This window comes from Pogona vitticeps, chromosome 3 (genome assembly GCF_051106095.1).
Source record: "Pogona vitticeps strain Pit_001003342236 chromosome 3, PviZW2.1, whole genome shotgun sequence".
In the NCBI taxonomy this organism is placed as follows: domain Eukaryota; kingdom Metazoa; phylum Chordata; class Lepidosauria; order Squamata; family Agamidae; genus Pogona; species Pogona vitticeps.
In genome coordinates this window covers 117,361,100-117,383,266 of record NC_135785.1, presented here as the reverse complement: position 1 = coordinate 117,383,266, position 22,167 = coordinate 117,361,100, and the positions used below count along the sequence as shown (strand labels likewise).

At 42.9% G+C, this 22,167-nt stretch overlaps 1 protein-coding gene across 1 annotated transcript; it reads left to right on the top strand.

Annotated features, from left to right (window-relative positions):
• The first annotated feature begins 1,421 nt into the window (after positions 1-1,421).
• HIF1AN (hypoxia inducible factor 1 subunit alpha inhibitor) lies at positions 1,422-15,809 on the top strand. The gene is made up of 8 exons (XM_020791183.3): positions 1,422-1,780; positions 3,139-3,389; positions 5,587-5,735; positions 7,967-8,112; positions 11,214-11,320; positions 11,879-11,942; positions 12,566-12,676; positions 13,765-15,809. The coding sequence occupies exons 1-8, from the start codon at positions 1,580-1,582 to the stop codon at positions 13,807-13,809; spliced, it is 1,074 nt and encodes a 357-aa protein (XP_020646842.3). The 5' UTR covers positions 1,422-1,579; the 3' UTR covers positions 13,810-15,809.
• The last annotated feature ends 6,358 nt before the right edge of the window (positions 15,810-22,167 follow it).

Here is a 22,167-nt window from a genome sequence, read left to right as displayed (position 1 = left end):
GGTTGTACTGGTGACGTGACTCAGGGTTTCTTTTTTCAATGACTCAGAGTGTTTGTATAAAACTTAGAAGATATGGGCTCAAATTTTTGCACAACCATGGAAACTCACTAAGGGACTTAAACAGTAAACTTGCTCCTTCACCCTCTCACACCTTCCAGCACATTCCTGTAGATTCCATTCTAACTGCACTGCTAATTGTATCTTAACTGCCAGGAGAATAAAAAAAAAGAGGGGGAAAAGGCACAGAGCAGCTCTGTTTAAAACCAGAGGAAGGGAATAAACAATTGGTTACTGCCGGACTGATTGACAGTCACTCCTACACAGAAAGGTCCCTCCCAGTTGAATCTATTAAAGGCAGGATATGATGCTGAAATAACTTCAACAGTTTTTAAGATGATTACGTAGTCTCTTCTCAGTCTCAAGCAACAAAGGGGCATGCTGCAACATTTGTAAATGACAGCACTGGAGCATTCAAGAGTTTAATGTACTGTATATGTGAGCACCAAGCACTCCTATGTACCTGCTGTCTCATGCCAGGTAGAGGTTTGGTGCAATCCCTCCTCTAAATGTCTTTTCTCATTCTGAATATCCCATAGAGGTCCTGCATTAAGTATTGGTCTAACCAATCACTTCTTCCTAACACAAATTGCCTGGAAAAATCATAGGGGTAGCAACACCTTTTAATTTACAAGACCAAAAGTTGGAGCAGACACTGTTTTAGGCAAACCCAGTGATCCTCCTGTTCCTGCAGAAACCTCAAAACTGATTTCAAGGCCATCTCTCTCCTTTCTTGAAGTGCAAATATCGTCCTCCCGGATACAAGGAGGATGGGGAATAGGACAATTCCCAGTCACCTGAACAGAAGTCAGCAGACTGTTCTTACCTATTAAAATTAACAGCAGCTAACTGGTCCATGGGGTCACGAAGAATCGGACGACTAAAGGACAGCAACCAAGCTAGACAGGTCAGTATGGTGTAACTGGCCAGAGGGTCAGACTCAGGAAATGTGGATTCACATCCCTCCATGGCCATGGAGGGGTGGGGCTGGCAGTGGTAAATCACTCCTTGAACATGCCATGCGCCGGAAAATTCGAATTAGGGTCGCCCAAAGTTGGCAGTGATTTAGCACATGACAGCAAGAGCCTAATAAAGGAAGCCTGCATTCCAGCCTAAAAGGATTCCCTCTGCGGTTTGTGCACACCACCGCTCCTTCTCGAGCCAACAGGTTTTACGGTACCCTGGGGTGGATCGAACACCTGGAAAACCTCCAGGGAAAGAAAGAAAGCCTCTCAAAAAGCGAAGAGCATCGCCACCGTTTCAACGTCTTAAGAAAGCTCTGCCAGCAGGTCGTCGCGACGCCGGGTTTTCGAAAGGCCAACCACTAGAGAGCGCTGCTTCATAGGCGCCCGCCGGGGCCGCTCTACCCCCCGCCCACCGCTGCTCTTCTTCCATCATCGACGACGACGACAACAACAAACACCACATTGTGCAGAGGCACTTCCGGCGGCCCTGGTACGTTGCTTCCGGTGGCGAAAGAAGGCGCTTCGAGTCGCGGGGGTCCGGTCCGAGCGCGGCGGCGATGGCGGAACCTTCCGCGTCCTGCTCCGCCGCTGCGCCGGGTGGTGGTGGCGGCGGCGGCTCTTCTCCCTCTGCCCAGGCCGCGGGGAGGGAAGGGCGCGGGTGGAGCGAAGCCCAGTTCCGTCCGTACACCTTCGAGACGCGGCCCATCCCGAGGCTGCGCCACGGAGACCCGCGCGCCGAAGAGCTCATCGAGAACGAGGTGATGGGCGGAGCCTGAGCGCCGGCTTCCCACTCCGGGGGAGAAGGGAGGGACCCTCCTTCGGGCGAGGGAGGGGCAGCCAGGACGGGGTGGGCGTGTGTGCCAACCTAGCTGCCCCGGATCGTATCCTTCGAGCAGAGTTGGATCCTGGAGACCAAGTGGTCCCCAGCCTTGGACCTCCAGATGTTCTTGGACTCCAACTCCCAGGAATCCTGGCCAGCAGAGGTGGGGAATGAAGGCTTCTGGGAGTTGTAGTCCAAGAACATCTGGAGGCCCAAGGTTGGGGACCACAGCTTGTAGACGTTTGGGCTGGCGGGCTGGCTGAGCAGGGCAGAAGCCTTGTCTTTCCCTTTCCAGATGTTCTGGTAAGGTTGATACCCATAACCACGATGCCTGCCAGAAATTTGCAGAAGACCAAGCTGCCCTTCCGAGGGGCTGCCCGTTTTGTGAGCGTTGCCCAGCCTTGCCCGCAGGGTCCTGCTGTTTATTCAGCTTAAGGGAGGACGTAGCTTGAGTCGCGTTGATTCCCTGTGTTGGCGTTGTGGACAGGAAGTTTGCCTTATGTCCAGGTGACAAGGCAGTGGTGCCTTGCTAGACGGTTACCCCGCATGACAGTTTTGTCGCTAGACATTGGCTTTTTGCGATCGTTAGAGCGATTCGCAAAACAGTGATTCCTGTGGGGGAATTTCGCTGGACAATGTTTGGTCCCTGCTTCGCAAACCAATTTTCGCTGGACGATGATTTTGACAGCTCCCTCTGTGCTCACAAAACAGGTGTTGTCGGGACCTAGGCTTCTCAAGACAGCTATTTAAACAGCTGATCGGTGGTTCACAAAGCAGCTTTCCTATGGCCGATCTTTGCTAGACAATGACGAATCTTCCCCATTGGAACACATTAAACAGGTTTCAATGCATTCCAATGGGGAAATGCTTTTTGCTAGACAATGATTTCGCTAAACAGCGATTTCAGTGGAATGGATTGTCGTCTAGCGAGGCACCACTGTATCATGAATGCCTTGTCACCCGGTTCGTGGGAACCGTGAGCACAGAAAGGGGAGGCACGGGTAGCATCCTGGACCTCCAAGTGCAGTTGTACTAAGAACAGCTTAACTAATGGAGAGGAAGGATTGTCTCCCTCATGTCCTTGCTATCGGTGTATAATGTTATACCTATACAGTGATTTTACAGAACATAATGGCTGTTGTTGTTGAGATTCTCAATGAGGCCTGTCCCATGATGTCTGCCAGCTTTCTTTCTCTGTCGTATCTCTACTTCTGAAACAAATCAGACTATTACTGTGAGCTGTATACCTTCCCTCTCGGAAGTTTGCGTTGATTTGCTTTATATACTTTCTTCTAGGAGCCAGTGGTACTGACAGATACAAATTTGGTATATACTGCCCTAAAATGGGACGTGGACTACCTCCAGGAAAACATTGGGAATGGGGACTTTTCAGTATATAGAGCCACTACTCACAAGTTCCTGTATTATGACGAGAAGAAAATTGCAAATGTTAAGAATTTCAAGCCCAAGTCAAGCAGAGAAGAGATGAAATTCAGTACCTTCGTTGAGCAGCTACAGGACATCCAACAACAGGGTAGTGGAGAAAGGTAATGTATGTCAGTGGGTTAGTTGCTTGGTCCTTTTGTGTCCTATGTACTTAGAGGACATTGATTAAAAGAACAAAGGTATCTGTGTTGTATTTTGTTTCAGTGTTCTGCAGCATTAGTGCAACTGTTCATGGGAGAGGCTAGTTTTCCCCCTTCATGAAAAGCAAAGTCTCTGTCCAGAAAGTTCTGGAATTCAGGTGCTAGCAGTAGGTGATGCGGTAACATTTGCAATTCACAGAAGCTCAACAAAGATTTATTTTAAATTGTTTAGGATCATCCTTTGTTACTTCCTGAAATATCCTGCAGAGCTGGTTTGACCATAGGATACATTGAAGGATTTTTGCATGAGGTATTTATCCTGGTCAACACCCCACAAAGTTGCTTAGTTTACAAGGGGAAAGGGGTGGGAGGATGCTCTTCAGCAGCTGTATTTCTGTTATTGTTGAAGTTGATTCAGGTTCGATTATCCCATTTTCACAGGGCCAGATTTTATGCCTGCTGCTTTTAAGAGAGCTTTCCCTTTTAACATGTCTAGGCTTCTTCCTGAAGAAGCAGGATCACATCTATTAGTACGAATGTGTTAGCATCAGTGTTGAGGAGAATGATTGAGGACAGGCCATCTTCCTAGTATGCAGAATGTGCTGAATTTCAAGTTACAATTACTTTTATTTATTTTATTTTGGAGATCTATAAGTACTGTATCAACAACGTTTCTAGGAGTATGAATATAAAAACCATTTTAATCTGGATGCATTTTAAAACTTGCAAACATAAACAACGAACAACAATAACACAACACGTAGATTTAAAAACTGCAGTTTAATTTTTACCAAACCTTTTAGCAAGTCATCTTAAATATACTCCCTTGAGGGAGCATTCAGGGTGATAGAGGAAGGAAGTAGTTTCTGTACTGAAGCTGTACTGAAGCTTCCTCTCCTCTCCTCAACTGGAAAGTGTAACAGCTGAGAATTTCTTAAGCAAAAAAGGTGGTGCATAGGGGAGAGGGCGGAAATATCTGTGCTTCCTGTTTCTGTTGATTATGGGGAAGGATATGTCTTGATTGTAGATTGCATTACATGGTGATATGATTGAGTATATGCTGTTTTTAAGAAGAAGCCTTCCACCCAGTCAAGATAAATTAGATTTTGTCCTGTTGAAATTAATGCCCTGTCTGGCTCAGCCAACTTATCCCATTGTCTGAGTCCAAGTCATTCTTCTGGTTAAAACATTTGTGTCATTCACCTCCAAAATTCAAGGCAGTTTCCAAGAAAAAAGTCAGCATTTTTAAGTACAGTTTAAAACAAAAACAGTTTACATAGGATGAGGAATATCTGGGCTTACAGATATTTAATAATATTAATACTCTTAGAATTACAGAGCTGGAAGGGACCCTATGGATCATCAATTCTAGCCCCTGTCAAGGAGGCACAGTGATCAAACTACCAACCTCTGACTCCACACAGCAAGAGGCCTAAACCACTGAGCTGTTACAGAGTTGTTGAACTACACGTCCCATCACTTCCTGCTGACAGGGCTGATTAGAATTGTAGCAAACCATATGGTTGGCCATGTTAACCTATCTTGAGAAGAATAGGTTGCATCTTCCCTGAGAGCCTGCCAAAATAAAAGAGCTTCACGTCAGTGAGAAGATTATCTTAGTGCCAGTGCATTGGCAGTTAATGTCTTGCGTCTCACTCTGTATTTCCTCACTTCATGTCTGGGCTCACAGAGGAAAGGCTGTGCCACAGAAGATGGACAGCAGTAGAGAGGTGGTTCCTGAGGAGGATAGGATGCACAACTCTGTGTCTTATGCATCAGGAGTACTGATGGATGATTTCATTGGCGTTCTGAGTCTCTTATGTGTTCACTACAATTATAAGCCTGCTCTTTAAAGGGTTTGTAGATGGGCTCACATTTCTAAGACCAAAAAGGAGTCAGGAACTAGGTAGGTTTAAAATAATTTGCTGCAATAGCATCTTGTCAGCTTCTGAACGATCTGGGCCAATAGATGGCCCTTAAGCTAACGCTGAGAGGTTAAATGTGTTCAGACCTTCTTGTCTTAATTCTGTATTGAAGTTGCACTCTTGAGCATTTTGTTGATGTGAAATTAACCTCTTTTGTGGGATACTTATAAAGGGGCCTTTCCCCCCTCTGTTCACAATGTTTAAGTTTCTCTCTTGGTTTCTGGGATGTATAGGTTGTATCTGCAGCAGACCCTAAATGACACAGTTGGGAGGAAAATTGTTGTGGATTTCCTAGGCTTTAATTGGAACTGGATTAACAGGCAGCAGGCAAAGCGAGGCTGGGGCCAGCTGACATCCAACTTATTGCTCATTGGCATGGAAGGTAATGTACCTAACCTTGGTCTAAATGTGGCTTCCAGTTTGAACTTGTTTATTGAACTTTAATTTTGATACTATTTTGATGCTACTAGAATATCTTGCCTATTTTGAACTCAAACATCTAATATTGATTTCACACTGAAATTTGTAGCCATGTTAAGGATTCTTGCATCATTCTTGAAGCACGAATGTCAATTGTTATTGGTTATCTTTTGAGATTGAAGGTTGGAATGGCTGGTCATTTGAACAAGCAAGGAAAACTACAGTCTTGGCAGGGTTTAGAATAGTGATGGTGAAACTTTTTTTACCCAGAGGGTTTGTGGTTTCATGTGGGCAACTTTCTGGGTGAGATGTGTTGGGGGTGCTTTACAACTGTGACAATTCATTACCGCTACAGTTAGGTTTCCAGTGAAACGCTTCCCCCCCTCCCGCCAAATTCTTGCATAGAGAGGGCTAGACGTAGAGGCTGGGCCTCGTTTAGAGATCATGAGTTAACTGCCTGCTTTAGAGTTTCAGACACAGTGTCTTCTTTGAGAAAGATCAGGTGCAGATGTCAAAGAAGCTTTGTGTGGGAAGCATAGGGTTTGTCTGGACTGTTGCAGTTTGGGAACATCTGAAAAGATAGCCCATACTCTTTCCTTGTTTGCTTTAATAGGTTTGCCTGCAACTCTTTTGGAGAGATAGATTCTTCCTTGTCCTTTTAAGTTTTACTTTTGCTGTTCTGTCAAAATATTTTTTCAGATCTTGAAAGATAATTATTCAAAACTGATAGAGGAAATTAAGAAATACCTTTCTAGCTAGACAAATTTACAATTGTCGACGATGGGCAGAATTGCTACAACCAAACGAATATTCTACCAAAACTCATATTTCTTTTCCAGACAATTCCGATTGTTTAAAACAAACAATATTCAAGGAGCTTGAAAAATGCATTTCCAAATTTATCTGGCAGGGGAAAAAACCCAGAATTAAAATTAAGCACCTACAAGACTTAAAAATAAGAGGAGGAATGGGGCTCCGGAATTACTATAGGGCATCTGCATTGGTATGGATTAAGGAGTGGATAACATTGGAAAATACGAGGCGCCTGAAATCAGAAGGACATGACTTGAAATGGGGCTGGCATGCATTTTTATGGTATAACAGGACTGAGGATTTTGAACAATTTAACAACCATATATTAAGGAAGGCACTTCTGTCGATGTGGAATAAAGTTAAAAACCAAATGTATATCAAAATACCACATTAGGTGACTTCAGTTGAAGCATTTGCTCTACCATATCTGAGAGAGAACAAGAAAATCGTAAGATACAGTGAGGTTTTAAATCTTGCTGGTTCTATAAAAACACAACAAGTTAGTAGATCAAGGCACCGAAATGGATTGGTGGGTGCAATCACAATTATCAAGGTTTGCTAAAGAAAATCTACAGAGCTTTTACCTAGAAAATGCCCCTTTTGACAGAATTCTCCTAGAATCGGAGAGAAAGTCTATTAAGTTATATAATTTTCTGTTAGATTTTGAAACACAAGATGAAGTGGTAAAGGTATGTATGATTAAATGGGCACAGAATGTAGGACATAATATTGAACTGGATCATTGGAGACAGATTTGGAAAACAAATATAAAATTAACTAAATCTGTTGCATTTAAAGAGAATATATACAAAATGTTATACAGATGGTACATGACCCCCACAACTGGCTAAAATAAGCACCCAATTCTCAAATATAGGTTGGAAATGTAAACAGAAAGAAGGAACAGAAATGTTGCAGGAATTACATATTGATGAAACATGTGAGGTGAAAACTTTCATGCACTGTTCGAGTTTCCACTCAAGATTTAAGTGGAGCTTGACGTACTTTGGTGCCAGGGCATTGTAATGTCATGGTATGATAGTTATTCACACTGTTCAAGGCTACCTTGTCCATTTGCAATAAAAGCCTTAAAAATAATATACTGTACTTCCTGTGGCTCTAAGCCAGCATTAGGGTTATTCAGAGCACATCTGCATTATACATTGTAAAATGGTTTTGAATTGATTGCATAACAGTAATTTCTCCTATGGATCAGAGGGGTCTCTTGCATTATATATTCAGTAAGATTGTTTAGTTCAGTCTAGAGTTCAGTTTCTTCCTGTTTCATTTTTAGTATAGGCAGCTCCTCAAATTGTGGCTTCAGAAAGTAGGGTATGGATGTCTCTTTTATGGTGACTGTCTCAGCCTTTCTTTATGTAGGGAATGTGACTCCAGCGCATTACGATGAACAGCAGAATTTCTTTGCTCAGATTAAGGGATACAAGCGATGTATCTTGTTCTCCCCCGACCAGTTTGAGTGCCTCTATCCCTATCCTGTGCACCACCCATGTGACCGGCAGAGCCAGGTGAGGTGACATCTGTGCCAAATGGCCTCCATTCCATAAGGGTGTGCAAGATGAAATGGAATATCTCCACATACAGACAACCAGTTTTATGAAGAAAGGGAAGAAATGTTTGCTGGAGCCATTCAGAACTGGCGAACAGACTCTGTCCCACAAATTGTCTCCCTTCTATTCCCTTATTGTGTGTTTTAGCCTCATTTAGCTGTTGTAGTGCAGCTATATGACTTTAGTTCAAGCTACCTGAAAGATCACGTTCTCCCACCGAAGCCTGCCTGGTGTTTATGACCTTCAGGTGGGAACTTTATCTCAGTCCTACTGCTTTCTGAGGCTGTCTTGTGGATACATGAGAAAGTTATTTCTCTCTGACCGGTCCTGGGCTCTGGAACTCCCTATTATGGAAGACAAGGCTTGCTTCTTCTCTGTTCTCTTCCTGCCGTCTACCTTTCTGTTCAGTCATGCGATTGGCTAGTGTTCTCACGTTGTCAAAAGAGCTTTCTTTTGCGCTTTTATTAATTTATCTTCCAGTTCCATTAGTTTTGTTTAATTATAAGCCCCCTGCAGTTTCATTCTGGGAGAGAGGAAAAATAAAAATGGAGCAAATAAATACATGGAAAATCTCTGAGCTTTCTTGCTGATTATGAATGAAGATTTTCTTTGTCTCCTATCCCATGGTGAACAAATTTCTTGAAAGCTACCTACCAGATTTTTGGCAATCCACCTTTATTGATAAAAGTAGTATCTAACATATGATTGGATTTTTACCTGACTCCCCCCACCTTTAAAAAACTCTTCTTCTTTATTATCAGATTGATCTCTGATATACTGCTTTAGCTCTTGGGCAGTTAGGCAATGTACAAAATACATTGGAAATCATATTTTAATATATTGGCCAAAATTCTGTTTCATAAGTTACACCTGCAAAAAGGATATGATGTCACCAGCAGGGGGAGACTTTAAGTAATTACAGACTTCCTTGGTCTGTAATTTCATTGCACAGCAGCTGTAGAAGCAGTAGAATGGAGGAAGGAAATATTTAATTGTGGAATCTCTTTCTCTTGGCAATGTCATCTGGCAGCTGTGTTTTTTGTAATTAAAAGCTTTCTTCCATCCTGTGGAGGGGATGTTCAACAGTGAGGTCACCATTCCAGGGAAAGCATTTTATCTTGCCATATAATTTAAGGGTGGTACTTGGGGGCAAATCTTTCAAGTGATCTTAAAGCTCGAGCAGTTTTAGTATAGGGAGAGGCCTTCATTCAGAAGACCCAAGCAGTTTATGGCTTTGAAAGTAAGCACCAGGACCTTGAATTATACATGGAAACATAATATGGCTTGATCTGGAATCGGCAAAAGATGACTTTATCTAGTAGCTATCTTGCTGTACTGGTTGAAGCTTCTAGCTAAATTTCTTGCCCCACCTCCTCAGCATGACTGCCCACTCATGGATTGCAGTGCAGACTTCTCTGTCTCCTCTGACAACTGTCCACTCAGACAAGAGCAGGGAAGCCTGCAGCACTGCCTTTGAGTGGGGAGTTACTGGAGGAGGCAGAAGAGGTAAGCACACACTACAATTGGTGAGTAGGCAGTCACTCTGAGGAGGTGGGGAGGGAAGAGTGCATCACCCGGGGAATGGGTGAGCGTGCAGAGGAGGCAGGAGAAGGGAGTGTGCAGCAGCCACAGAACACCTGTGTGGGCACAGCACCAAACTGAGCCGTACCTCCAAACTGCGGTTTGTGTCTATCTCTGCTCATCACCATCACAGTACACCTGACTCAGGTAACATGGAGAAATAGATTAGAATTGTGTCATTAGCATGCTGCAGACACTTCATTCTAAATTACCCAAGGGCAATATATATTAGGGGCAGGGAAGCCTTTTCAGGTTGAGCCTCAGACTAGTTTCAGGTTGGCATGTGATGGGGGAGGGACAAAAAAGTGAAGACAAAGGTGGTGCTCAAAATGAAGTGATGCCAGGAGACAAACACAAGCAATTAGGAAGAAAATTATTTAAACCTATCCAGTGTATTTCAAAGCAAATTCTTTCTTTGGGGTAGTCTGAATAATGTCTGTTTACTTTGTAGCGTGGTTTTAAGAAAATATCAAGTACAAATGCCAGGAGGGCAATCCTGACATGTGCCTTTCCTACACCTTCATTCTTTTCTGTATCCATCTCGACATACACACTCTTTTAATCCCACCCACCTCCTTCCACCCCATATCAGCTGGCTTCATTCAGATTCTTTAAAAAGTATTTTTTAGGAAAGGGTAGGACCAATGGAAGCCCTTGGGAAGCATCATTTCAGATCTGCTGAGTATCTGAAAACAATCCTTCTTCAGGGGGTCTCTGAAGAAGCTGGCTTTGCTCCCCATTCTCACACCTTTCTTTATTGGGAGAGCTATGGCCGAACAAAAAGAAAGGTGTGAGAATGGGGAGCAAAGCCAGCTGAGCCCTCAAATTGGGTGCAAGCCAGCCTTGTTCTGTGTTTGTCCTAGCTGGGAAGAACAAAAATGAAACCAGATTGCTAACTGAGTTGTGGCTTCCTCACAGTCTAGATGAGGGCGGTGCGGATGGATTGGTAGTCCAAATTCACACTCTGGGCTTTGGGAGAAAAGTTTCCTGTAATATAGATATAATGTGGTATTATTTATTATAAGAGTAGTACCGTCTGCATTCTAGTTATCTTCCTGCCTACAGCCTCCCAGTAAACCAGGGAGCTTGTTGGTCTCACCACCACAGGGAGAAAATGCTTAGGAGAAATCGTGATGATAACCTGTTCTGTCTTGCCAGAACCATATCAACCAGAAACTCCCTGGACCCTCCAAGAGTTGGAGCGGACTATTTTAATTAGTCTATCTTATGAATATGACTTCATCAGGATGTTGTTTGATCAGGGGAGTGAGGTCAATGGGGTTTAGTACATGTCTTTAACATTCTTTTCATTATTGTACTGATTTACAATTAAGGCAAACCTAACTTATTCCTTTCTTGTAACTTAACTGAGTTTGGTGTCTGAGATAATTTGGGGGGTGGGCGGGCAGGAGGGCTGCTACATGTCTCCAATGTGTCTGGTATCATCAGTAATATGTTCTTTTCTCCTGTTTTGCTAGGTTGACTTCGACAATCCTGACTACGAGAGGTTTCCCAATTTTCAGAATGTGGTTGGCTATGAGACTGTTGTGGGCCCAGGGGATGTGCTTTATATCCCCATGTACTGGTAATGAACGTACATTGAGCATGGAACAGGGTGGTGTATGAATGGCTGGCCACTGGAGGAAAATTGAGGCTCTGCCTGTGATATTTGTGCCTCAGATAATGTGTGAGGCTGATATAAATTTAATCTTTCTGGGCACCGTCATGATTTTAAAAAGAGGAGAATGCATCCTTTAGCCCAGGGTATATAAGGAAACAGTTGTGTGATAGGAGCTTTTATTATAGAAGAGATGATAAATAACAGTTTCCTGACACTTGTTGGTAGCTTTGAAAATGAGAATATTGCTAGTTGGCAGTGCTTTTTCTGTCTTAGAATGGCCGTATGGTTCTTGAAGTGTCGCCCATCTAACTTAGACTGTGTAAGAAAGTATCATGGGTAGTTGTATATTTCCCTGATATGATATTAGGAACACATATTCCTGAAGCCAAAGGGTTAAAAATAATAACTGCACCTCAGCTGAGTAATATGTATTGATACTGTCCCTTTGGTGTTGTTAGGACTGACATTTACTGTGCAAAGAGAAGAGGGAGTGTAAGCAGTTGTTTTTGTGACTCCATATAGGTGGCATCATATTGAGTCTCTACTGAATGGGGGAATTACCATCACTGTGAACTTCTGGTACAAGGTACGTGAGTGTTTAATCTGTCATGACTTGACAGAATAAAGTTCCATGCATGGACTGAACGGAATGTTAGAGCTGCTGCTTAAGATGGCAGTGATTGTGTACCACAATGTGGCAACATGGTTGGGCTGCATTGTACTCTTAAGCTCTCTGTTTTACGTGTCTTTGAGGGTCCTGGATTTTGATCACCTCTGCTAAATGATATTCTTTATGGCTACAGAGATTACTCTTGTGAGGCACGCCATTCTTCCTGTTATAGAACAGTGAGTTGTGGTGCCTAATTGGAGGAAGGGCATGTTGGAGTTTAAAAAGGCGGGATTTCCTACATCTGTGTGTGTTGCCAGCTACCTATACAGTTCTAGAACAGTGGCTGTTTGACATCTGGTTGAATATGTGTCTTTCCCCCAATCCAGTGTTTTATTTGCCTTGAGTAGCAGAGGTACCTAAAACACGGGAACCGTGTATGGCCTCATTTTTTCCTTTGAACTTCTTGCTGCCTCTGGATCAAGGACATGAGTTTTCTCCTTAATTTCTGGAAATTGCCTGATCTGATAAACTCCTGTTTATGGGTTTGATGCTGCATTTCTTGGCTAATATTAATGCATGTTTGTGTTTTTGTTTTCTAGGGTGCCCCAACTCCCAAAAGGATTGAGTATCCCTTAAAGGCTCATCAGAAAGTAGCTATAATGAGGAACATAGAGAAAATGCTGGGTGAGGCCCTTGGAAACCCGCAAGAGGTATAACTACAGTCAGGGACCTATTATAAGAAATGAAGTGGCAGAGTTTACACAGCACATCTTCACAGCCCGGTGTTCCTTATGTTTGTGATGGAATTCTAAGGAGACCTTGTTCTTTTGTCATGGTGCTGGAAGCTTAACCTGGATAGCAGTGTTGGGGTTATTCTGATAGCATTCTTTTAGCAAAATGCAGTTGGATTTCTGCTCTGATAGTTAGGATTTGCCTTTGGTTATTGTGCCATCATTTGAATTTGAGCACCAGATGGTCATTTATCAAGTGAATTAATTATTTGCTGAATGGGCTGGCTAATGAAATAAAGAAGAGTAACCCTTGCGATGGATGGAGAGGGAACACCATGAAGTACAGAATTTATTTTACAGAATGAAAAGAGTTTGGTGCATCTTTTGTATTTTGCACCAATGAAGTAAGCTCCTGGCTTAATTTTGTTCAGCATTTACTTAGTAATTTGATACTTCTGTATATCAGTGGTTCCTAACCTTGGTCCTCAGGTGTTCCTGCACTGCAGTTCCCGGAAACCCCAGTCAGCACCACTAGTGATGAAGGCTTCTTGGAGTTTTTGTCCAAAAACTTCTGGGGACCAAGGTTAGCAACCACTGCTGTAAAACATTGAGACAGATTGATTAATCCTGCCATTTGTTTTGAGTCACATTCTGAATTTCATGTTTGAAACATAGGCTGACCCAGTTTTGCAGCAAGTAGAAACATGCATGTTTGGAAAGTTTGACGAAGATGCTTGGGAAAGTTTTTATTAAAAATTGTGTCATTGTTATGGTACACTAACAAGAAAGAATAAAGATCCTAAGAGCGACTGTTATAAATGAGGAGAGTAGGGAATTGGCAAGAATTCCATATGTTGTGAGCCCCTTTTCTGCTTTCCTTCATCATACATAGATAGGTGGGAACACATAATTGCTTTTCAGTCACTGCCAAAGAAGTTCACCTCTTTGGCTGATGTCAGCGATGTTCACTTTTGTCACTTGGCAAAGATTTTGGCCATGAAAGCATTGGTTCATTTCTGCATTTCTGTAAATACTCATCAGTGTCTTTTCTTTTTTGTACTGTACAGGTGGGTCCCCTGTTGAATATGATGATTAAAGGGCGGTATGACTAACTGGCCTCCACAACAATGGATGATGAAGCTGCTTAACAGATATGTGGAAGATTCCAAGCGCTAGTATTGCACGCAGCACTTAAAGACTGAGGGGCTCCTGGCCCAGCTCTTCTCCACTCTGCACCGATTTAGGGAATGACTGTCACCATAACATTTTCCATTCACAAACCCCCCCCCCCCCTTTTCAGTTTCTTGGAACCTTTCAGAAGTATTCACACTTCTCTGTGGTTCCTTTTTGCCAGACTACAGAGCTTGACGTTTGGTACCTGCCTGATCCATTTGAGAAGGGAGTAGATCTTAGATTCTTGGGTTCATTCCTCAGCTGGGAATCTGATGGGGAGGATGTGGAAACACAAAGCCCAAGTATGGAAGTGAGACTCTTGGGCCAGGTGATACTCTGGTTGCTTTTTTGTTCAGACTGTAGAAGCAAGAGCATCTCTGTAGTCGTCTGCGTGAAAGAAGTAACTAGAAAAAAAATCATTTTCATATTCGCTCTGTGTCCATTAGAAACTCAGCTGGAAAAAACATCCACCTGCAAGTGACATCATTGTATCTGTTAGGATTTATTTTGTTAAAAGCAGCCTTCTGATTGATGGCACAACTTCTCAGTTTAAACCACATTAAACCACAAGTGAATCGGCAGGTAGGGATGGAGATACTATGGTCTTCAAGCCCATTGTGTCAGATTAGGGGGGAAAGGGTATCTTCATTCTGGTAGAAAACCAGGCAAAAATCCTCCTGTGCATCATTCCCCTTTTTGCCACTCAGGACAGTTCCTTGGACAAACTCCAGTGAGTGCTCTTGGTCAAAAACAAAACAAAACACCCCTCTCATCCGTTGTGTTTTTCCTCTTGTAGTTGCATGGAAATGTTGATTCCATTACATCATCAGCCTTCTGCATGCCACGTTTAAGAGGTGGATGGATGGGTAGGGAAGGGAAGCATCGCAGCAGATCTGCAATAATGTTATTTGCAGTGTATTTTTAGCAGGGGCTTCTGGGGATGGTGGAGGCCTGTATTCTTCATGCCAAGCTGTTTTCCCAAGTGGGAGAGGAATGAGAGTCCCCCTTGTAGAATTTCAAGATGAGTGGTGGTTTTAGATCTCAGGTGCCCAAGAGGCACTTCTGTATGAAATGACGAGTTTTGAGGAAACATCACTTGGAGAAACTTTGCTTGTCCCAGCAAGGGAGGAGGTGTGGCCAGCTTGCTGCGAAAGCACCTGGGCATTTCTGTTCTCTTTTTGGGAAAGACCACTTCTACCGTTTACTGTGAATTCTGAATGCAGTAACTGAAGGACTAGGGAAGACTGGGTGTTTCTGAATCCATTGGGTCAGGTAAGTGTCTTTAAAAGGAATTTGAAGAACCATGGAGCTCAGTTACAAGCCAAACCTACTGTTTGTTAGAATTCTACAAGCAATAGGGAGGTGGTAGAAAACCCGTGTTCTTGAGAAAGGGTGTTATAGATCAGGAAAGAGTTGGCGTCTGAAGAGCAATACTGGACTTGGTGAACGATAATACCAATTAACACAGTCTGCCTATGTTTGTAAGGAGAAGCAATTCCTATGTTAGTGAAACGTGTCCTGGACGTATAACAGCCAAAAAATGCCACCCAGAACTGGAGCTGCTTATGGGACTTTGCTGTTGCACAGAGCCTATGCAGAAAGGGCCAGGTACTTCATTGGAAGGAAGAGGACAGGACTTAAATGCAACCTTCGGATCTCTTTTTTTCTTTTTGCCAAAGGTGTAACTTTTTGAAAGCTTCTTAACAGTCAATTTTTTAAACAATTGTTGCACTTGACTGGTGCGAGAGCTCAGTTTACAATGCACTGATGGACTGATTTAGTTACTGTCTCTGTTCTTTTTAATCCTGTGCTTTTGATGCCCTGCTATGGTGTTGGGAAAGCTGTGTGTGTGTTCTGTGATGTATGAGAAAATGTGGGGAAGGCATAATAGCTTCTGAAGTGCAGTTCTTGAAATACAACCATTATTGAAAGAGAGAAATCTGGATTTTCATTTGTCCTACACAATATACATTCCTTCTGTTTAGTCAAAAGCTTCATCAGGATTGCAGAGAAATACATTATTTACCTCACTTGGTAATATTAGAAAAATCTCAAAACCTTGCAAAATTTGTCAGATGAGGAACGTTGATTTTATTCCAGTGAAAAACATGCTTATGTTTGAGATTTTATGTTTGTTTTAAGAAAACAATATTTGTGCTGCAGATCTCTTAAGAAAGGCACACAGGGATGCCTCAGCAGAAATATGTGGAAGGAACTTTGACACAATTTTTTTAAAAGTTGAGGTTGGGAAGAAGCTTACTGGATTAAAATCAAGAGGTTTCCTGTATTAGATTCCATGGGAATTAACAGTCCGAAGGTGAAAAATTGGCTTGTATAGTTCATTGTGAAATTCTGCTTTTTGGCTTGTTACTTTTAGTGGCTGAATATTGCTTCAGGCATTCTTCCTTTTTACATTTCTCATTGTGTTATGAAGTCTGCTGCTTCCAACAGACCAAACTAGCATAGGCAGTACTGAAGAATATTAAAATATGCAGCACAGCAAAATCTGGAGGGCCCCAGGATATGAACCACTGAGTTATCCCTAACAGTCAATTCTTCTAGTGACCTTGTTCCTTGGTCTGGGACTGCAAAATCGAAAGTCCTTAGTAATGAAGCTGTCCTGTGGGGAAGACCCTTGCAGGCTGGTGAATTCCTCACTGAGAAACCAATGATCTTATCAGTAGTATCATGCATCAGATAGGCTTTCAAGGTTCCAGTTGATCCCCTCCTACAGCTGATGTCCAGGATGTTTTGCTATCCCATTCTCTTCATTCTTTAACTGTCGTTGAAATAATGTAGACGATCCAGCCTAGAAGAGGAAAGCACAGAGTTGTCAGGAGCAAGATACATTGGCTAGCCAGAGTGAATCCAAGATACTCTAACATTTGCAGTGCTGCCTTTGCTAACTAGCTCCCTGTGTTGACAATTGTAAAACAGAATAAAACAGGGCAACATGTATTAATGGAGTTATGCACATGTAAGGTCAATTATAGATGAATTTTCTCTGAAGTTGAAAGAACTACCCAAGAAGCCCTGCCATAATATTTAAGAAGAACTTCAAAGGACTAGGAGCCCCCATCCCACCTTCAATCATAAGGGAAAGTCTGCTGCATCTTCCATTATTGGCATAAGAAAGTTATACCCCATCTTCCTTTCACTGAACTCAGTGATTAATGTGGTTCTGTTATCTGCTGAGAGGGAGAAGAGGTGGCCTAGGGACATCTAGTGAGTTCCGTGGCTCAATGGGAAATAAAACCTGCGTCTCCCAATTCCAGCTCAACATCTTCACAGGGAAAGGAAGGCTCAAGTTGCCAATTTGTGACGTGTGGGCTTGCAGTCTTAAGATAGCTAGAAAGCAGTTGGCAATCAACATCTTCAGGCTTCGAGTGACATGGCGGGAAAGAGCAATCAGTGCGGCTGTACTAAAGAGCTGCGAGAGCCTAAGCAATTCAGTTCTGTGGGAAGGTTTTGGCCTCTGGAGGTGCATATATTGCTGAAGGACACAAAACAGATAAAAGCACAACCATGAGTATTCTGTATTTCTCATGCAAAGGAAATAAAGTGCTGCAATTCTATCTCTGTTACTATGTTCAAGGAAGCAGGGAGTGCTTGTTAGTGTATATTTATATTGAAGGGGCTCCTCAACCGCAGTGTCTAAAGACAATGTGTCTAGCTTGCAGCTGTGCTCTTGACTTGAGGGAAGATGTGAAGTTCCTTAGATGTGCTCTTGATTTGAGAGAGAAGGGCTGGGAGAGGTTTCAACTGTTGTGATGTTCTGTATAGAGTTCTAAAGCAGTTTAGAAGACTGTCCAGAACAGCCCAATGAGAGGCTGACTGTCACATCTGAGGGTCTAGAAAAGATTTCATGGATATTAGTGTGTTGCAGGGGAAGAGATACCCTCCAGATGTTTTTGGATTGCCTCAGCCCTTTATTATTAGCCAGATTAGGTTGGGCTGCTGGGAATGGGTCCAAGGCCCCTGTCCTCTGATGTATTATCCAATGGACACTTAACCAGGAAAGAGACTTCTGTGTGACCTAAATGTAGTCTTGGTTAAGAATATCAGCAGTTTTCTTTTTAGACATTTAGAAATGTTTTGGTCCCCAACGTGTAATTCATTGCTTGATCTTGATGGGTTAGTCCCTGCATGAGGAATGGTGGAGTTAGTGCTAAAGCTTCCGTCTCACCATGACAAACACTGCAACCCTAAGTTCTAATTACTGCCTCACAAAGTCAAATATTTGTTGCAAGCAGAGGATTAATTGACAGGGGAGGGAGGGGCAGTGGAGGATCTTTGCAGAATAACAGGAACAGATGCCCATATGCCTTGGGGAAACACAGCTTTCTTCTACAAATCGGAGCTTTAAATTACAAGGCTTTTACCGATGCCAACAGTTGTGGTAAGTCGTCTGCTCTCATTTGTGTAATGACTTCTGTCATTGCTGATTAGACAGCACATGAAAGAAAGGAAATTTGACAATTAGGAATGAATGATCATTAATCAGAAACTTGGTTAGGAGGAGGGGACATAATTTTCCACAGACAGTGGGACCAACTCTGCCCCTCATTTGTGCTCCGGAGCAGCAGGTATTCATGCCCAAATGGTCCACAGAGCTGTAGATTTTCTATGCTGAAAGTCTTCTGTTCACTCTCCAACCTGCTCTTACAGTTTGATCAAGAAAATTGTTGAGGATGAAGTCATCTTTGAGGGAGTTATGTCTCAGCATTTGGAGGGGGGGAAAGGAAAGGATGATATATTGAGGTTTCAGTCAGATTTCCAGAGTCTTGCTCTAATTGAACCCTATGTAATGCAGGAAGTCAGATGTAGGAGTTAGACCACTGCCAACTGACGGCTGTCAAGCCATCAAGTGTTTCAGGGCCAGTCACTTCCCCCCATGTACTCCTGAAAATTTTGTTTCATCTCCCCCATTTGTGTTCTGTCTGGCACTTGTCCAAAAGCCCTAAATAACCTTTTAATACATTTTTTTTAAAAAATGGTTGTGGGGGGGGGAAGCGAAATTTTTTTTACTTCTCTCTCCAAAACCAGGAAAAGGAAAGAATGAAATAAAGGCCAAATAGACAAGATGGGGAAAGGGAGTAAGAAAAACAACCACAAGGGGGCAAACTAGCACCACAGGCAACCTGCCTAATGGCAGCAGCAAACATAATCTTAAGAAATGGGGATTCCTGCCAATGTCCAGGAAAATGGCAAAAAGTATCCACAGGCACAGACAGTGGCACAATCAAGATGGTCAGGAGCTTGGCAGCACTCATCCCACCACAAGGAAGGACCTGAAGCAAAGAACATTTTTCACTGGATTTCAGCCAGTCCAAGCCCTTCTATGAATCCAGTCTCCCTCTTCCTGGGACATTCTGATTAGCTGCTGCCAGCAATCCTCCTGATGCTTTGTTTAAAGATTTCAATAGGACAATTGGATAAACAAAGACGCAAAGGAAAAAGGATGAAAAAGGGAAACATGAAAGGATCTGAAGCATCTGTGTTCTCTCATTTGTTAAAATGAAACATTGAGGAATTAATGAAAGAATCTAAAAGCTCCATTCAGAGCCCATTTGTCTTAACCCAAAAGTTGCGTCCCTAATGGATACCACAGGGCATTCAGCAGCAATCCCACGCTATCATCTTCTGAACTTGCCAGTTGAAGGAAATATCAGAGTGATCAAAAAAGGGCTTCCAATCTCATAACTACAGACAGAGTCTCCAAACTATGCTGTGATTGGTGCTATTGAATACCACAGATTCACAAACCATACGGGATGTGATCCATCTGTCTAGGTCATTTTGGAGATTACACAATTGAATCATAGACTTGTAGACCTACAAGGGACTTCAAGGATAATCCAGTTCGAAGGATAATTAAGTCATTTCTCTGAAAGCAGGAATCTGTGGCTAAAGCATGTTTGATAGATGGCTATCCAGCCTCTGTTATAGCAGTCTTGACTCTTTCAGGATTCCAAAAATTTGTAGTGCATCTCGACTTATTGCTACCTTAAATCCTGGTTAAGAACTGAAATATCCATTCCCCCACCGCACTCCTGATCTCACTACGTTGTTATCTTCCTAAAGTCCTGGAAAGAATTATTCTAAGCCATTTAATGGAGGTAGTGAAACAACTCCTCATCCCACAACAGGCTGGCTTTAAAACTGGCAAGAACTGTGCAGCACAGAATTTGCATTTAGCACAATATATTGAAGATGGCTTTAAAATTAGGAAGATCATATGGGGTGGCTTTTGCTGACATCTTAACCACTTGTGAAACTGGAAATCATCAAGTATTACTGCAGACATTTGATAATCCAGCCACGGATTATAAACTAACGAAAGTAATAACAGAATACCCAGTGTGATGTAGTACAGTGGCCCCCAACCTTTTTGACACCAGAGACTGGTTTAGCTGAAGACCGTTCTCCCAAGGACTGGGGGGGCGGGTACTTCTTATACAGTAGGTTATTGGAGGATAGCTTTGAATCGAGCCCATAAAGGAAATGGCGAGCAGGAGCAGGAGGTGAGCTGCAGTTTAAGCTCCGCCTCCTGTTAGATCAGCAGTGGCTTAGAACCTAACAGAAACACAGGCTCCTATTAGATTCTAATGCCACAGGCACAGGTGATCTAGCAGCAGCAAGAGGGGAGCGGGCAGTGAAGCTCCACCTCCTGTCAGATCAGCAGCGACATTAGAACCTAAGTAGGAGTGGGCTGACAGGAGGCGGAGCTTCACTCGCCACTCACCTCCTGCTCACCGCTCATCTGTCCCGGCGGCCCGATCCTTCCAAGGTCATGGACCGGGACTAGCCTATGGCCTGGGGTTTGGGGGGCCCTGATGTAGTGGATAGAGTAATGGATCAGGACTCAGGAGACCTGAGTTTAATTCCCAGACTCTGTTATAGAGTCTCACTGGGGTGTGGAAATAGTAAAATCACTCCTTGTGTATCTCCCTTAACTTGACAACTCTTATCAGGGTCATTTTAAGTCAGTTATGACTTGAGAGCACATAACAACAACAAAGTAGTAGCAACCCTTGTAAGACCACTTCTTTTTGTTAATTCTGAAAGGCAATGCAGTTGATTGGAGGACCCAAAAGAGAGGCTTACCCCAGGATAGCATACTGACTCCAAATTTGTTTAAGTTCTATACCAATAATTTGCCACTTCCCCAAGGCATCCAAAGATTGATTTATTCTGATGATCTCAGACTTCATGTTCATGTTAATTTTCAGATGACAGAACATCTCTTAAAAGCTACATTAGAAGAACTGCATTTTATGAGACCAATCAATTTAAACCTTACCATGGTAAGGCTCAGATATGTGCCTTTCATCTGAGAAACAAGCACCTTGGGACTTCACGTTGCATCCAGCTAGATCATTGTTTTGTCCCCAAATACTAGGAGTTACTTTGGATCACATGCTGACCTTTAAGAAACACTGTTAGAATACAAAGTAAAAGGTTTCAACAAAGAAAAATATTGTCTGAAAGCTATCAAGAACCAATTAGGGCACACAACTGCAAACACTAGAAACTACAATTTGGGCTTATGCTATAGTTCAGTTTATGCAAAACAGGTAGCTGTAGTGCTGAGTGAAAGCTGAAAAATGATTACTGGATGCCTGAAGCCAATTTTCATTGATAACATCAATTGCCTAGAAGGCATTGCACACAGTGATAAAAGGGGAGAGGTAGCAGTTACTAGATAAATATGCAATCATCTACATCAAATGCATTTCCAGTTTTTGGCCACCATCAAGGAAAACTTTTTCCAGATAATCTGTGAATGGTGAAGGAACAGCAGAGAATGACTGGGCTATTATGTAGGAAGAAAGAACTGCCCATCTCTTAAAATGGATGGAACTGTTGAAAATGCCCCCAGTCACATGAGGGTATCTTGTAGACCATCTTGACTGCTGCCATTGTTGATGTCAGCAGTCAGGCTGCCCTTTGCTATGTACAGTGATGCCTCCACTTATGACCATAATCCATTCCAGAAGATGGACGTAATTCGAAATGGTTGTAAGTCGAAGCACCATTTTCCATAGGAAAGCATTGAAATGCAATTAATCCCTTTCAGCCGAAGGGGTGGGGGGAAGAAAAGCAATAAGCATGCAAGACCCATTGGAAATGCATAGAAAACAAACAGAGCAGACTGGAAAAGCACAGAGAACAAAGGGGGCAGGTCGGAAAGGCAAAGAAAACAAAGGAAAAAGCAAGGGAAGCATGCAGGACCCTTTGGAAATGGGGAAACCGCCTCAAAAGCAACCAACCCCCCAAGACCCATTGGAAATGGG